This window comes from Coenobita brevimanus, chromosome 83 (assembly GCF_032717465.1).
Source record: "Coenobita brevimanus isolate Jiangsu-jjx chromosome 83, ASM3271746v2, whole genome shotgun sequence".
Lineage (NCBI taxonomy): Eukaryota > Metazoa > Arthropoda > Malacostraca > Decapoda > Coenobitidae > Coenobita > Coenobita brevimanus.
In genome coordinates, this window is record NC_137036.1 from 14,896,495 (window position 1) to 14,914,210 (window position 17,716).

A 17,716-nucleotide genomic window follows, 5' to 3' on the forward strand; every position below is an offset into this window, starting at 1 on the left:
TGGTAGACAGCACCTCACCAGGTTTGAACTAGGGTCCATACCATGGTGAGATGCCGGGAAATAATTTGGTCCCAGGTGGATGCTTATCTCCACCTAGGGAGCATAGCACCACCACATGTGGACTCCTCGTCAATAACAGCAACCTTGAAATGTAAGATCAGCGCATACCGTACGTTCCCATGTCTTCCTCAGTTTACCTGTCTGTTAACATCCCAGTAGCCTACCTTAGTGCCTTAACACCTGGTCAACCAACTTCCCAGATCCATCCTTTCAATATGTTAAAACCATTTCAATCTACTGTTTCATTCAGTAAAAAACATCACTGTAATGAAGAGTTTAACAAGAAAAGTTTTTGTCAGGGCTGGACCTCGGACAAGGTCATAAAGTGTAAACTCAGGGATAAGGGACTGAATAGTGAGGCTGCCAGAGATTGAGAAGCATGGAGAGCCACCATTAGGTGACTAATGCCAATGCATGCAAGCACTTTGGAGCCTTTATAAACAATAAACTGATGATGGAGAATTTCCAACGGATTGCAGGAACTGTTGGTAAGTAATAGTAGTAACTACTTTGGGCACTTGGTGAAGCTTATGGTTCAAATAGTCATTGGCTGTACTGTACCATGAACAGCACCAATGCAGGGATAAGAGCAAACAATGCATATCTGATTTATTAAAACGTGAGTGAATGGATGGTTGTTAATTTTGCTGAACATTCTCTTAGTTTTCCTTCTTTACTGTTTTCCTTTACCGTTTGCATCCTCAATGTGGAGTGACGAATGAAGAAGTGAAGGAACGCTGTGGGGTGGATGTGGATGTGGTTGAGAAGATTAGGAGAAATACACTGAGGTGGTTTGGACATGTGAAGAGAATGGAGAATGAAAGACTGACTAAGAGGGTGTATGTAGGTGAGGTGGAGGGAGGGAGAGGGAGAGGTAGACCGAGGATGAGGTGGAGGGATGGAGTTGAGAGGTATATGAGGGAGGGGGGTGTGAGTTGAGGGGAGGGTAGTCAAATGGTGGGTGACAGAGCGACTTGGAGGCATTTTGTCTGCAGCCACCCTTTGCGGGATTAGGTCGTCAGCCTATAGATAGATAGATAGAAATCAGATAATGAAGTTGATGATTAAATACAACTGTGGTTAATACTGGAAGACTCAGACCATATACTGTAAAGAAGAAGTGCAGCCCTGAACAATACAGTGGTGAGAGAGAAGGAAGAGGAGTTTGAGAGAGAAGGACTGTATGTGAGGATAAAGTAACAGCAGTTCTGTCATGGTCATATCCTGTTGTGGCTGGGAGCATGCATGGCCTTTGAGAATATTATCTGTTTATCTGGAAATGTCTGTCTGTCTGTGTCAGTTAATCAATCAGTTTATTTGCCATATGTCATTCTCTGTCTGCATTAGTCTGTCTGATTGTCTGTCTATAAATTGTCCTATCTATCAGCTCATCTATCACCAGACTCCTTAATCCCGTAAGGGGTGGCCAACAGCAAATTAGCTCCATATCATTTTGTCCTCCATCAGTGCGCGACGGGGCAGTATGTGATGGGGAATCGTCGAAATATTAATATCACCTCTATCAATAAAAATGTACAGAATGTTTAAAGTTGCTTTAATTTTTAATTAGTAAATCCTCTGACTACTCATTGCTTTATGCTTAGCCTAAATTTTCCTTAGGAATATGAATAAAAATTCGGCTGCAGAAGTCAGCTGATATTTGTGCACATGGAGTCAGCTGTTCAAAGACGTGAATGGGAAGTCAGTGGTAAGGTACGTATTTATCCTTAAAATTCGTGATATGAATGGCTTAACTTTTTTATCTTTTCAGTTATCAAACCTCCGTACTTCTACTACGGCCCGTCTTATAAATTAAGCATGAATTAAGCACCTTCAGCCCGAAATCCATTGCGTTCACGTTTCGTATGAGCCCTGGACCACACTCGCAGGGCCATCACTACACAGGAACAACAGTTGACGCCCTTGTGCACAAATGCAGAGCTTCCTAAAGAATTCTAAAGTGAGTCATCACATACACAGTGGTTTTTTCAGCAAGGGAACATGTATCAACTTCCAGCCATGACAGTTTTATGACTGATGTAGTACCGGTAACCTAGATGGTGGTGATGCTGGTGATGGCGTTGGTAGGTGCAGTTTTAGGCTCATCAGAATCGAACCCAGTGGACTGCTGGCTGAAGTTGCCTCCCACCTGCAGCCCATCATCTGCTGATCTTAGGATGGAGAGGGGACTGGGAACATTTGTATAACTGGATAGCTCCACTGCCCTGTAATATCAGCCAGGACCATGATAAGAAGGCATCTCTCTTCAGTACTGCAATGAAGATGTGGTGGCAAATACTTTAATATGTTTTAAAATCAAATATATTCTGCTGCGTCTGCTATTAGTTACCCTCTTAAATGTGACAATGTATTTTTTGACTTATTCATGTTGCATTTAGATTATTTTATTTATGAGAATTCCCCATTAGCGAAGGAGATAATGTAGACAATATCTGACCTCTCCATTAGAAAAAGTCCCTCTTCTGAGCTGAAGGGTAAGGGTTAAAATGCTAAAATATCAAGCAAGACAATATCATGGTGTTATGGCAACCATCATCCACTCACTTGATGTAGTGCTGCCTACTTCTTCCTTAGCCTTTATCATTCTTTTTCTGTGCCTCCCCTCCTCTCTTCCTATTTCTCGCATCTTTCCTTCTTATTGCTTTTCTTTCCTTTACAGGTGGCTTTACATTGAGTGACAAGCCAAATGGTTTCCTGTAAGCCAAGAAACCATTTACAACGCTGGGTGGTAACCATATAACCAAACCATACGTGCTCCCTACGTGTGAACAAATGGGTTGGTGGAGGGTTAGTGCCCCTCCCCTTAAAACAAATAACTCAAAGTCAAATGGCCACCCCTTAAGGGATTATGGTGTCTGGCAATAGATAGATATATGTATGACAGGTCAGTACAAAAGAAGTGCTGTGATGCTTCCCTGACCAATAAAACCATGATGCTTCTGAGGGGATAGAAAGAATAACAAAAAATTACTTCAGCACATTCAAATGGTTAATTCATTTTATTCCAGGATAAGAGATCAAGATGTCAGCACTGAGAACAACAGGAAGGATGTTAAACACTTACATCAGACTGCAACATCCAGCCATGGTCAGGGTAACAGGCATTGTGCTCAACAATAAGGTAAAGGTGATTTATTATTCTGTAGTTTGTTTTCATCTGATAGAACTGGGCCATTCCCTTAATGAACACATATATCAAACTGCCACACACAGCCATGGTCAGGTCAGCAGGCCGTGAGGATAAAGCAGCCCTGAGGTGTTCCTGTTACGGCCACCACCTTTGCAATGGATCGTAAGAGGGCACAAGACGTCAGATGTGATGATGATGATGATAATACCTGTATATCTCAGACTTTGTAATGGTTATATGTTATGAATTGTTTTAATTTCATAATGATACAATATTCTTCACTTTAACTTGACCTAGAATATGATGTTTGTCACATAGAAGTTTTATGGAAAGGATGGGAAGCTGTAGTACCCTTTTGTCTTTTCCTGCCACTGAGCTATGGGGAAATAGCTATAAAAAGATGCAGACTTAGGCTGAGTTAAGATACAGGAACTTTAATAAATGTACTGTAAAACCTCATTAAGGTGCAATAATTGATGGTGGAAGGGTGTCTGTCATAATAGTTTGTTCGTCATTATCGTGTAGGAAATTTAAAATATGGTACCAGAGTTAGCTCTTGACGTGAACACCAATACACTTTTCACTGCAGTATTTAAAGTGCATACTATCTATCTATCTATTGCCAGATGTCTCAATCCCGTTTGGGGTGGCCACAAACAAATCGCCTCCAAGTCTCCCTGTCCCCCGCCATTTCACTGCCCTGCTCCCAACTCACACCCCCCCTCTCTCATATACCTCTCCACCCCATCCCTCCATCTCATCCTCGGCCTCCCCTTCCCTCTTCCCCCCTCCACCTCACTCACATACTCTCTCTTCGTCAGTCTTTCACGGTGTTTTATTCAGTTGGCAACCAAAGAAGGATCAATTAAACAAACAGTACCCTTAAGGTTTGCCCCATAGTTGGTGCGTTGTTTAGAGCTTTGTTTACTCACTTCCTAACAGAAATCCACCTTAAGAGATCCATGTAAAAGGCATTTTTGCACTTACAGATATTACAGTCAAATCAGAGATGTGGCCTTCAAACTGTGATGTCGGGAAGAGAACATGGTTATCCTGTCTGTAGTAACTGTGGTCGCCTGAAATCAAATGTCCCCCACACTGGCATACAGACATCAAGAAGGGGACTGTGGGGATGGCTTAATGCAATCTTCAACAGGTAAGTGTTAATTATATTTTACTGTAGTGTAATATATCCAGGAAAGCTGTCAATAATAGGAGTCAGTCAGTCAATGATGATATGCCTCCACTTAAAAGGATCCCCATTTTGAGGTAGAAGCTAAGCCGAGTGTCAGGACCAGCTAATTGCTTTCCAACTGTTGCTGGAAACTGCTGGGAAAAGAGAATATGAGAGGTATAGTAAGAGTTCAAGAGTGTGAGGGTCTCAACTTGGACATTAACTCTTTGTACTGGTAGGTTAAATGTTTCCTGCCTGAAAGTGATGAGTGTATGGTTAGTTACCAAACTTAGCTACATTTATACTAGTACTCCAAGGGTTGGTTAGAGCTGTTAGGTGTGTCACTGTTGGCCATTTGTACTATTGCCAGACATTTATTCAGCAACACTCCTTTGCCTTCAGGGTAGATGAGAGCCGAATCAAGGAGGTAGGACCAGACCGGGCATGTGCAGAGTGGCTGTTGCGTTGTGGTGCTTTCGTGAAGTGGCAGAACCGTGAGGCATGGACCACTGACTACAACAGCCTGCCTCCCGCCGGTGGTCGTAGCCTTAAGATAGAGGAGGTCGATGCTACAGACTCAGCCATCATGCACATTGGCTTCCCCCACTTTAGTACGGTACTCAGTTTGTTTCGTTTTTATTTTGAGTGGCTTTGTAGTTGGACTTTAGTAGTAGTTGTCGTTGTCCTGAGTTCATTTGAATGTTGAACCTGATGGACTGTAGGCTGAAGTTTCCCCCTTTCCTGCAGCCGACCATCCTCCTTGTGGAAGACAGGGAGGGAGTTGCAGAACATGTATATAACTGGGTAGCAGACCACCCAGTAATGTCAGTGCTACTACATGAAGGCATCCCTCTTCAGCACATTCATAATCACATTATTTCGTAGGGGAAACTGAAGTCCTGTCTTGAACCTCATATTGATTCATATAAATAGATCCAGAGTACAGTACTTTGCACCTGTTGCTGAATCCTTCCCACGCCATTGGATAGTGTTGATTGATTCCAGGGGCTTGAATGGTGAGTGAATGAGAGTTTAGCCTAGCAGATATTTGGTTAGGATTTCCGTTTATCACATTTTGAGTTACTTGAGAGGAGCATGTGGAGTGACATGGAGGGACAGGTTGACGAATGAAGAAGTGAAGGAACGTTGTGGGGTAGATGTGGATGTGGTTGAAAAGATTAGGAGAAATACACTGAGGTGGTTTGGACATGTGGAGAGGATGGAGAATGAAAGACTGACTAAGAGGGTGTATGTAGGTGAGGTGGAGGGAGGGAGAGGGAGAGGTAGACCGAGGATGAGGTGGAGGGATGGAGTTGAGAGGTATATGAGGGAGGGGGGGGTGAGTTGGGGGGAGGGGAGTCAAATGGTGGGTGACAGAGTGACTTGGAGGCGTTTTGTCTGCGGCCACCCTTTGCGGGATTAGGGCGTCGGGCTATAGATAGATAGATAGATAGACATTTTTCTTTCACTTTGAACTCTTCCTCACCCCATCTTTAGGTGGGAGAAGAGGTCTGGGTGATGTTGATGGTGGTGTTGTTGATTATTATTATTATTATTATTATTAATACATATCTACTTTTGCCCTAACCAGGAGGATGCAAACACATTCGACGCATGGTGTTCCATAAGGCTTCGTACCTGGACGACACAGGGCTGAGTCAGTTACCCCTTGTACGCGCCACTCTGACCCACCTCCAGATATCATCATGCGGCAACGTTACTATGGATGGACTCAGGCACATCAAGAAACTGGAGTGAGTTCATAGGATGATTTAAAGTAAGACAGGTGCTGGAGAGGGATCCTTCATGTGGTAGCATTAGTATAATCTAGATGGCACAATCTCATATGCACCTATGCTGTACAGTTGTGAGTCCCAGGCAGTAATGAAAGCGAATATTCATAGGTTCAAACATACAACAGTGACAGTGATTAGGTGGATGTGTAGTGTGACCTTGAATATGAAACCTAGGGGAGACTATGACTGCTGTTGATGAGAGGAAGGATGGAACTTGAATGTGTTAGCTTTGTGATGAGGAGGGGTTGATTGCAATGGTTTGGCCTTGTTGAGAGGATGGAGGATGACAGTTGAATGTGGAAGGTGAGAAGTGTGAATGATGGGGGTAGGGTTGTAAGAGGTATACCAAAAAAGACCTGGGATGAGGTCATAGAGTGTGACCTTGGGACAATGGGACTGAATAGGGAGGCTGCCAGAGATCAAGCAGCATGGAGAGCCATTATGTACTAAATACAGGTAATCGTTTCCTTCTCCCCAACAGAAATCTACAGTACCTCTTGCTGTATGACCTGCCTGAGATAAAGAACAAGGAGGAGGTTGTCAAGGAGTTAGGAGCAGCTCTGCCCAATTGTGAGATCTCCTTCCCATATGCACAACCTGAAGATGATCCTAACCTTCAGACCAAGAAGGAATAGTATTGAGACTCAGAGTGGTGGATGTAGGGAGTATCAAGAAGCAGCAGCTGCCAGGATACCAGTGATTGGAGTAGGTATCAGACAGGAGTAGCGATAATGGTGGGAGTAGGAGCACTATGAGGGAGTACCAACCGGGGTAAAAGTGGTAGGAGGAAGGATTGTCAAGTAGCTGCAAGGTTAGAGATGGTAGGAGTGAGGAATGGTAATGGGAAGGCATTCTCTGTGCTACTGTATGGTAATGTTTCCAGTTCTGTTACACATCCAGAAACCCCAGTGTGATCATTACTAGATTCTCCACTATGATTCACAGCATCTTCTGAATATGTTATTTCTTCCCCAATTAATGGTGGCTGAAATGTTTCAGACCAGTGACTGGAAAATGCCTGAGTCAGTTTTATCAGATGAAGTACCTTTTAAATATTGTTAGGAACTTTGTTCTGTATTATTTTTGTTGACATGCTGTCCTTATACATATCAACAATCATTGTACTTCCAGTCTCCGGTTTCTGATTCAAAACCTTTCATGCATGACTCAGAGTCCTCAGTGTCATTGATTCCTTCAAATTCACAAAATGAAAAGCCTTCTGGCAACTCACCTTTGCCCAAGCCTGGAGTGGATTCCAAATCAAGTTCACTAAGTAAGTCAAAGAAACTTTTATATTTCTGGTTTTCTTTACACGAGTTAGTCTGTAACACTAATAATGGTTCTGACACTTCAGCTGGAGATGAAGATTATCTGTGGAAAATCTTTGGTAACAAAATAGTTGGATGTGCAAGACTTTCTCAAGACTTCATGTTGTTTATCAGTATCCAGTAAACTTGCTGTATTTGACAAAGCATCTAAGAAGACAGTGACCAGCCTCACTCATCTCTGAGTGGCATTATGTGAGCAATAAACCGCAACTACCCCTCGGATATAAACCTTCACTGGCTCAATCCGATTGGATCACAATAATTACCCACTAAACCACCAGGCGCCAAAATTTGGTTATATGGTTACCACCCAGCATAGTAAATGGTTTCCTGGTGTACAGGAAACCATTTGGCTTGTCACTCAGTGTAGAGTCACCCACAGGCAGAAGGAAGAGGAAAGAATGAAGGAATGAAAGACAGAAGAGGGAGTGTAGTCACCCGCAGGCAGAAAGATGAGGAAAGAATGAAGGAAAGAAAGACAGAAGAGGATGGAAGGAAAGAAGGATGGAGGAGAGGACAGGGCAGACACCCGAGAGCAGCACTACATTGAGTGGGTGGATGGTGGGTGCCCCCACTACCACACATATCTATCTATCTATCTATCTATCTATCTATATATATATATATATATTGTAATGCAAGTCTTTCAGAATAAAATGCAGTAAACCTGCATCTTATTTCTTTGCTCCTTGTAGGTCATAAGGCAATAGATGGTTGGCTGTCATGGACCCTGGGAGGCGCTACCATAAGAATGAAGTGTGGCTACCATCTTCATAATTACCCAGGTTGTTCTCATCCGGCAGAAATGGACCACTCCTTGAACTCAAAAGCTATGGGTTTACGATGGAAGTGCTGAGAGGTAGGGTGGGACTGGAGTGTATTGGTTTTGTGATTAGGAGAGGTAGACTGTGGTGGTTTGGGCATGTGGAGAGGATGGGGGATGATAACTGGGTGCGGAAAGTGAGAAGCGCTAATATTTGGGGTGGGGTTGCGAGGGGTTGAGCGAAAAACACATGGGATAGGGAGGCTGCCATGGATCGAGCAGCATGGAGAGCTGCCATTAGGTGACCAAGGCCGATGCATGCAAGCATGTTGGAGCCTTCAAAAACGAATACGTAGTTCATGTGTGAAAGTTGATGAGCTTTAGTAATGAGGTAATGATTAGCCCTCATCTCTGACTGTACTTGGCCATGAACTAAGCTGAAAGGAGTTATGAATCTCTGACAGGGTAGAGTAAGTGTGTTGTAGCCACACAGTCATTACTCTTAGGCGCATCACTCAGCCACAGGTAACTCTATTTATGTTCTAATTCTGGAAGGAGTGACCAGAAACAAAATAATCAGTGTTTTCCCCTCCTCCACCATCAGACTCCAGTAATATAGGTAAGTGCAAAAGGGATGGGCACAGATAAGGCTCTTGGATGCTAGACTCACAAAATGCACTCTCTCTCTCTCTCTCTCTCTCTCTCTCAGCATATTTTTTTTATTCCGATTCTCCTTACACGATCACAGATACCCCCCTCCCTCTAACACCCTCACGGCAATGACATTTTTTTTCTATGCCGACAAATATTTGACGTACAGAAAGCATCGGGGTACATATAAATAGTGTGTCTGTCTGTTTATCTATTTATCTATCTGTCTACCTGTCATCTGTTTATCTATCTGTCTACCTGTCTATCCATTTACCTGTCTAGCTACTTGTCTATCTGTCTGCTATTACTGTTAACATATGCACATTTTGAGGATAGCAGATTAATCGTCTTGCAACATCATGGGCCTTATTTCGGATATTATCGGACCTCTCCTGGGCGATATTTTATTATTACTGTTACCTAAAGGGGGCTCATACTTAAAGGGTTAATACTACGGCAAATATACGAGATACTGATGGATAATATTCGTATAAGCTTGAATCTTTTGACTGTCTGGACTCTACCGCACCCCATCTTGCAATAGGAAAGATCTGAATAATTTTGATGATGCGATAGTTTGGTGGCTTAACCGTTCCTGGCGACGTATTGCAACTTCCTTTACCTTCCCTCCCACCCTGAGCGTCTCTGCCCCCTCTCCCCATCAACTCCCTCCCCGACCCTCCTTCCCATCCCCACCTGGCCTGCCTACCGCTTGTCTCAGGGAGCCTGGGGATGGTCTGGACAGTCTGGTTCAGTTGCAGATGTTACGTGAGATGGCAAGGTCGTGTTTTTGTGACTCTACGCATTCTTTAGCTGACTCCCAAGACTAATGTTATATTGAACTTAGGTAATTCATACATTTTAGGCTGTCACACAATGAACTACCAGTGACTAGATGAATTTTCGGTGTTGTGAAAAACTAACACAATGCTTGAAAAAGCTTGAGACGACTAGAACGTCATGAAACTTAGCGTTATATATTTTTTCCCTCAAACTTGGCCTAAAACTGCCATTTTCCTATCTTGGAAGCAGAGTTGTACCAGCGTTAATACTAGAATGTGGTACTGATCACGAAGGAGTGCTGTGGAAAGGACGCAGAGCCGTAGTACTGCCATAATCTGCCAACGAGCTACATGAAATTAGCTGCAAAAGGATAAAAATCTGGGCCAAGTTAAGGTGAAAGAACTACGGCAATTATGCTGTTAAAGAAGCTTAAAGTTGTAGTGGTACTTCTCTCATTTATATTTCTTTTACTTGTGAACGTTAATTTGAGTTGGAGTAGTTGGTTGGGGTATTACAAAGAACGCTTTATAAGTGGCGAGGGAGAAGCAGGAGAAGTGAGAAAAGATGCATTGAAAAATTACGAAAAAGAACTTATGAAGCCTGAAAACGATAGTTATAACCTCATCAAAAAGATTTCAGTGATTTCAACGCATGAAATACAGATCCAGAGTAACTCACGAAGTGACAGCGCCAGGCAAAATTCGTCAGAGACATCAGACACCAAGATAATATCACATTCAGCAGACAGAACCCATCCAAAACTATTAATTAAGTCGCAGTCAGATTCAAGAAATGAGGTGGAAAAGAAATCTGAAACTCATGAACCTCGAAAACCGTTCTCAGACCCACCACACACCAGTATAAAACCTGTGGATGTCGTGTTCCCCAGCACAACGAACTGCACAAGGAGGGATTTCCATAAGATGATGAATACGACCAACGGACCGCCTAATCCAACCAGAGACGTGTATCCTTGTAAGTTATGGAGAGAGATTGGGCCGAGGGCGAAGTGGCCTGCAGTTTTCCCACCAACTAACGGGTCCATTCTGAGAAACATGGAAATTCGACATGAAGATCCAGAGGTAAGCCATGAGAATCCTTTTTAAACACTTGACTCTCTCTCTCTCTCTCTCTCTCTCTCTCAAATAAATCAATAACACGTGATTCATACATATGCGATATCCACAGGGAAAGAGGAAATACAAATATCCCAAGTTCATTCGTGTATTCACATCTATGTGGACATGAAGGAGCGTTGTGGTGCTGTGGCTGTGGAGTTACGTGGAAAGACAGACAGACAGGAAGCACACAGATAAGCAGTTCATGCAACTAATGTTGGAAAATACACTAATAAACAGATAATGTGCAAGGGAAGGAGAATACCGCTGTTGAGATGCGAGCAAAGATAATAACCTACAGAATTTAGGACGCGGTCAAGGTCCCGTTAGCCTCGCAGCGTTGCCACATCATGGTTCTGTTTGGCGTATATTACCTGGTGCTGGAGATGGACGCCTTCATGTGGTGACACTGTTATGACTGGCAGGTGGAACCACTTGCTACTACACATGTCGCTCCCGTTCCCTCCCTGATGGTTGACTTCGGAAGACGGCCTCGTATCATTGTCCAGTATTTTGAACTATCAATTTATCTGTCCACGGGTACAGGCCCGTAAAGGATGGCCACAGACAAATCGCCTCCATATCGCCCTGTCCTCTGCCATTTGGTTGCCCTTCCTCCACTTCCACCTCACACTCACCCTCTCCTACATATCTTTCCACTCCATCCCTCCACCTCATCCCCGGTCTGCCCCTACCCCTCTCATCCTCCATTCACTCTCAAACACTTCAAGTCAGTGTCTGATTCGAAAGATCCTTCCTACGTTAAATCGACATGGAAGTGATGGAGCTTTGTAGAACTGATGTGGCTGTGAAGAGACAGACAAATGAGGAAGTGAAGGAGCGCTGAGGTGTTGATGTGGATGTGGAGTTACGTAGAGAGACAACAGACAAATGAGGAAGTGATGAGGCGTTGTGGTATTGATGTGGATGTGAAGAGACAGACAAATGAGGAAGTGAAGGAGCGCTGAGGTGTTGATGTGGATGTGGAGTTACGTATAGAGACAGACAGACGAGGAAGCAATGAGGCGTTGTGGTATTGATGCGGATGTGGAGCTACGTGGAGAGACAACAAATACGGAAGTGAAGGAGCGTTGTGGATGTGGAGTTACGTGGAGAGACAGACAGACGAATTAGGAAATGATGTGGAGTTGTGATGTTGACGTGGATGTACTAGAAAGCATTGGGAGAAATACTTTGAAGTGGTTCAGCCATGTGGAGAGGATGGCGAATGAGAGACTGGCAAAATGAGAGGATGTGAGTTAGGTGGAGAGGGGGAGCAAGACGAGGAGACGAGGATGACATGAAAGGATGGGGCGGAGAGGTAGATGAGAGCAAGGATTCTCTCTCTTATCCTTGGATGAGAGTGCGTGTGTGTGAGTTGGGGAGTGGCATGGAGGTGATTCATTTGTGGTAACCGGTATTAAGGAGGCAGACTGATAGATGGATAGGTAGATAGACGGGTGGATAGATAGATACATAGATAGATAGAAGGTAAGCTAAACGATAGACACTCCAGGAGGATGATATTTGGGTGTGAGTTACGTGGGAAGTGTGAATGTGAGAAGAGAATGTTTGGATTCTCTTCCGTTCACTCTCACCCTTTCCCGCGCCCCCTCCCTCCCCTATGAAGACCAGTTTTCGTGTTTGTTTCTTTTTTTTACTCGTTGGAGCCGCATAATCATCTTACACACACACACACACACACACACACACACACACACACACACACACACAAAAGTTCAAAGGGCCGCTACAAGATGGATACCAAGCTTAAGGGACGTAAGCTACGAAGAAAGACTAAATAAACTGAATCTACCAACACTACAGGAGAGAAGGAAAAGAGGTGACATGATAATGCTATATAAGTGCATATCAGGAAAGGAGAAAATAGACATAAATGATTACTTAACATATGGAGAAGCATCAGCAAGAGGACACTGCAAAAAACTGCATAAGAAGAGAGGTGATAAAGACGTAAGGAAATTCAGTTTCCCAAACAGAGCAATTGATCAATGGAATGCACTACCGAATGAAATAGTGTGTGTCAAAACAATTCACAAATTTAAGGATATGTACGATAAATATGGTTTAAGACACGGGACAGTACGAGCTTGACTCATTCCTGTAAAGATACAATTAGGTAAGAACAATTAGGTAAGAACACGTTGTACTGTAGTTCTGTCACCTTAACTTGGTCCAAAATTTTTTCCTTTTGTAGTTCATTCCGTAGCTCGATGGCAGAAAAAAAACATTGTGGCTCCACATCCTTTAAACAGCACATCTTCATGACTAGTGTTGCATTCGTGTGTCAATCTCTTGGTATTCAGATTACGAGAGTGGACCGGTTCCGTCAGATAAAAACAGGCCAACTGTAACTATTTTTTCACCTCGAGAGCGATGCCCTGATGCACATATGAGGATACAGAGAGATGAAGTTTTACGTCGTGAGTGATCCAGTTCTTTCAGGTGAATACAAACCAACGAAAGTCTGAGCTAAACTGCTACTACTACTACTACTGTTACTACTACTACTGCTACTACTACTGCTGCTACTGCTATTTTACCCCTACAGATCGACGCCCTGATGCACGCCCACATGAAGATTCAAGAGGACAGAGTTTCCCGCCTCAAGTCCACCTGCTTAAGCCACCCCGATGCAGCTGTTCCTCAGACGTTCCACCTCGTATGGGACACCTCAAGGGATCCCCCGCTGGTGTACTGCCCAATATATAAGGTTAGTAGTAGTAGTAGTATAAGTAGTAGTAGTAGTAAGGGGAGGAGCAGGAGGAGCGATGGTGGTTAGCAGTAGCAGTAGTAGTAGTAGCAATTAATCTGTCAACTCTCTTTATGCCATATATCACATACGTACACAGAAAATTCAATATCAGCAAGTAATACACCGTGCACTATACTCCAGGTCGCCTCTACTACATGGACTGCGTATTTCCTTCGTCTTGCACACGTTAATGATGACAATCCAGCTCTCTCTCAGTACAAACCCAAATCTAGAGACAAGAAAAAGTATATGGTAAGTAGTGCTGAAGTTGAGAGTGAGAGAGGGAGTGGCTGTGAGGTGAAGCTAGGATTCCAGGGGCTTGAATGGTGGGTGGATGAATGTGTGGCCCTTCCCGTGTTGACAAAACCCAGCTGTCTCTCTATCCTGACTCCAGAGACAAGAAGGTTATGGTTAGTAATTATCTCTCAAAGTTTAATATTGTTTGGGAGAGAGGGAGAGAGAGAGAGAGAGAGAGAGAGAGAGAGAGAGAGAGGTGTACCTGTGAGATATAAACCAGGATTCCAGGGGCTTGAATGATGAGTAAATAAGTACGTGGCCCATTTCATTAGGCATGAAATTTTTTTTGCTAGACACGAAGCAGCGATATGGGGACGATGTAGAGCCGTAGTATTAATATTTTTTTTATTGAGCTACGTGAAATAAACTGTTAAAATAAGGGAGCTACGGAGTGGATAAATTAAACTGTTCCCGCCATTAATAATCTTTTTCAGCCCAGATTTGGTGGGGGTCATCGACGAATGGCTAAGGAGTACCCCGCCCCGAAGTCCAACGAGGCGAAACGCAAGGTGTTCAAACGTGCCCTTAGGTTCCTCGTTGTACGACACCCATTCTCGAGGTATGAGGTGGATAGATAGATAGATAGGTAGATAGATAGATAGAATGGTTGATTGTTCACTGATTGCTACATAGACAGATGGGCAGGCAGATCACCCTAAAGAATCATCATCATCATTATCATCAGTGTGTGTGTGGGTGTGTTTCAGATCATACGAAAGAATCGTCGTTTTGTGTGTGTGTGTGTGTGTGTGTGTGTGTGTGTGTGATCGTGATGCTATGTTTTTAATCACTAAGCCTGATCTAGACTTGTGTTCCATTCTACATTCAGGAACGCAGTCAGGATTTTGTTATTGGGGGGGGGGGAGGGGGCTGAATTTTCGTTTTCGTTAAAGATACACCTTCTCGGAAAATATTATAACAGTATCTAGCTTATTATTATTTTTTTACGTATCTTTATTTATTTCATTTATTGAGGTTCCATTATGCATCTCCGCGGCGCTCGATCACCAGCATCCTTTCTTCAGGTTTTTCTTGGTCTGCTTCATGCGACCCTACACAACGATCACACCCCTCTCCCCCTGCATCCTGTTGCCATCCTCCATCCCTTCTACATTCTCTAACCATCTCAGTCTACCCCTTCACATTACGGCACTAGTACGTTAACGTCTCACCAGTGCTCTCAACTCTTCATTCGCAGTCCTATCCTCCTCTGGACGCACTACTCACCATATCCTCAGCGTCTTACTTCTCTCCTCTTTAGGTTACTGTCTGCATATAGAGACAAGATAGAAACTAGGAAGCCCAAGCCATTCCAACCATACTTCCTTGACCTCCAGCGCGCCATCATACAGAAATACCGCCGCACGGACACTCAAAATGCATCCCTGACACCAACGTTCCCCGAGTTCGTGGATTATGTCATTGATTCCACGGCGAATTTGACCACCATGAAGGACTGGCATAAGGTGAGCAGAGACTATACTTGGTGTTGTTGGTGGTGGTGTTGCTTCTCCCCTGCCTGTTTGGCCGAGCAGACCCGTCAACCAAGGTAAGAAACTTCTGTGGAGTCGCCCTACAGTTACAGCACAATACACCGTGTAGGGATCTGCTGCCTCCTGGTGGTAGAGTGTGCCTTACTAGGTCCTGAGAGAGAATGAATATAAATAACTGTCTACCATCCTCCTTTTGAGAGATAGGGAGGGATTTGGGGGATGTTTGCATGACTGAGCAGCGGACAGTGCTACCACGTGCAGGCGTCCCTCTGAGTACTAGACAGGGAGGTGAAACTGGTATATGTGAGTGAAGTTTAAGGTGGGAGAAGGCGTGGTAGGCCACGGAGGTGGATGAATATGGAAAATGTGTAGTAGCAGTAGTAGTAATGGTAGTAGTAAGAAATGCTGTTGTTGTTATTGTAGCACAGGTTCATCTAAAACGTGAACCTGGTGGACTGCAGGCTTGAGCTGCCCTTCCCCTGAAATTTACCATCTTCTTTTGGGGAAGTAAGGAAGCAGTGGAGGGACGTTTGTATAATCAGACCTGCAAACCGCCCAGTTATATCGGTCCCACCACATGAAGGCGTCCCTCTCCAGCACCAGATGAGTATGAGGAAATGGGGTGTGGCGGGTGATGAAGGTAAGGAGTTTGTTGTTGAATTCTACATAACTCATTTGACTTTTCAGGTGGTATGCTGGACGCCATATTGGGTGCAGTGTGGCGTTTGTGGTTCCGATTTCCAAGTAGTCATCAAACTGGAGACTATGGCTGAAGAGGAGCAGTTTTTAGCTCACCTGGCGGACCTGAAGGAGATCCAGAACCATCATGAGTGGCGCAACGTCAAGAAGTACAGGTCTCCCTCGGTAAAGGTTCTCCCGGATTATTACAAAACACTGACAGAGCACCAAGTTAGGATGCTGTACGAGCGGTATAAGCTGGACTTTGAGCTGTTTGACTATGACATTGCAGAATACCTTGATTATGTAAAGCAAGGCAGGTGACTGGAAAAATGATACAATGGGTATAAGCCAGAGAGAGGGCAGCCAGATGGCAGAGGAAAGGACGACATGAAGGCATTTATGGGCACCCCTTCTGGAATTACGGAGTCTGGTAGTAGCTATATAGACAGATGGATGAATAGATAGATAGAAGAGGTTACTGGAAATATAGTACACTTACTCTTCTACTTTTGAACGTAATATATATTAAGAGCCTGATGGAGTACCGGCTTAGGGTGCTGTACGAGCAATATAAGCTGGACTTGCTGTTTGGCAACGACATTGTGGAATATCTTGATTATGTAATGCAAGGTAAGTGATTTGAAACAATACATGGTATAAACGGATGGAGAGTGAAAGACTGATTGGGAGAGTGTACGTGAGGTGGAGACCGAGGATGAGGTGGAGGGATGGAGTAGAGAGGTATATGAGAAAGGGAGGTATGAACTGGGGATAGGGCAGCGAAATGACCGGGACAGAGCGACATGGAGGCGATTCGATTGTGGGAGTCTTCCGGGATTCAGGCGTCTGGCTAATGACGATAAATGAATATTATGGAACAGAGTAAGGATGTTCTATGAGCGATATAAACTGGATTTTTATTTTTTTTTATTTATTACGACTAGAATATCTTGCTTACGTAAAGCAGAATAACTAGGAGGATGTATGTGAGTGAGGTGGGGGTGAGGGAGACCGAGAATGAAATGGAAGGATGGTGAGGAGAGGTATATGAGAGAGGGGGAGGTGTAAGTTGAAGATACGTCGCCTTGATGGCAGAGGACAGAACGGCATGGAGTGGCCACCATTCCCGATTGTGGCTATAAACAGAGACAGAAAGAAAAATTATCTACAAATACAGTTCATTTTGCCCTGTACTTTCAAACGTAATTGTATATTCTAAGTACCTGACAGCGCACTAGTATATATGAGAGGTAGAAACTGAACTTTGAGCTGCTTCACGACATTATGTAAGGCAGGAAATGTAAATAAAGTACTTGCAGCAGTTACCCTTCCATTTCGATTATGTGCTTTTTAATTCCTTGCTTTTTTGCAGACGATTTCGTTTAATCCACTGTCGTTTATGTTGTTGCTTAACTCCGGTCTTTCTGGCTGAGCAAACCCGGTAACCACAGGTAACTACGAAGCGTCCTTTGTCACCCAGAGTATGGCATTATGTTGGACCAGACACTACCCTACACACTCTCACATTACCCTACATACCCTCGGTCCCTCACACTACCCCACACACCTTCACACTACCCTACATACCCTCGGTCCCTCACACTACCCCACACACCTTCACACTACCCTACATACTCCCACATTA

General features: G+C 43.9%; 2 protein-coding genes across 3 annotated transcripts; both read left to right on the forward strand.

The window, feature by feature from the left end:
• Positions 1–1,733: 1,733 nt before the first annotated feature.
• On the forward strand, positions 1,734–8,173 carry LOC145409784 (ATP synthase subunit s, mitochondrial). Of its 2 annotated transcripts, XM_080280089.1 has the most exons (6): positions 1,734–1,773; positions 3,090–3,202; positions 4,201–4,367; positions 4,788–4,996; positions 5,977–6,139; positions 6,663–8,173. In XM_080280089.1, the coding sequence occupies exons 2-6, from the start codon at positions 3,104–3,106 to the stop codon at positions 6,814–6,816; spliced, it is 792 nt and encodes a 263-aa protein (XP_080136215.1). In that variant the 5' UTR covers positions 1,734–1,773; positions 3,090–3,103; the 3' UTR covers positions 6,817–8,173. The 2 variants fall into 2 exon arrangements, with proteins under 2 accessions (XP_080136215.1, XP_080136216.1); XM_080280090.1 differs by lacking the exon at positions 3,090–3,202 and having other exon boundaries at positions 1,748–1,768.
• A 2,494-nt stretch (positions 8,174–10,667) lies between these two features.
• LOC145409791 (carbohydrate sulfotransferase 11-like) lies at positions 10,668–17,121 on the forward strand. Its single transcript, XM_080280098.1, has 6 exons — positions 10,668–10,788; positions 13,397–13,558; positions 13,742–13,852; positions 14,332–14,456; positions 15,159–15,363; positions 16,078–17,121. The coding sequence occupies exons 1-6, from the start codon at positions 10,762–10,764 to the stop codon at positions 16,390–16,392; spliced, it is 945 nt and encodes a 314-aa protein (XP_080136224.1). The 5' UTR covers positions 10,668–10,761; the 3' UTR covers positions 16,393–17,121.
• The last annotated feature ends 595 nt before the right edge of the window (positions 17,122–17,716 follow it).

What these genes read in the sequence shown, in the direction of transcription:
- LOC145409784 (XM_080280089.1), top strand. Translation starts at nt 3,104, where the DNA reads ATGTCAGCACTGAGAACAACAGGAAGGATGTTAAACACTTACATCAGA. An exon ending in CTTAATGCAATCTTCAACAG is followed by an intron (nt 4,368 to 4,787) that starts GTAAGTGTTAAT and finishes CTTTGCCTTCAG; the next exon opens with GGTAGATGAGAGCCGAATCA. An exon ending in AGGCACATCAAGAAACTGGA is followed by an intron (nt 6,140 to 6,662) that starts GTGAGTTCATAG and finishes TCTCCCCAACAG; the next exon opens with AAATCTACAGTACCTCTTGC.
- LOC145409791 (XM_080280098.1), top strand. Translation starts at nt 10,762, where the DNA reads ATGGAAATTCGACATGAAGATCCAGAG. An exon ending in GTACGACACCCATTCTCGAG is followed by an intron (nt 14,457 to 15,158) that starts GTATGAGGTGGA and finishes TCTCCTCTTTAG; the next exon opens with GTTACTGTCTGCATATAGAG. An exon ending in CCATGAAGGACTGGCATAAG is followed by an intron (nt 15,364 to 16,077) that starts GTGAGCAGAGAC and finishes TTGACTTTTCAG; the next exon opens with GTGGTATGCTGGACGCCATA.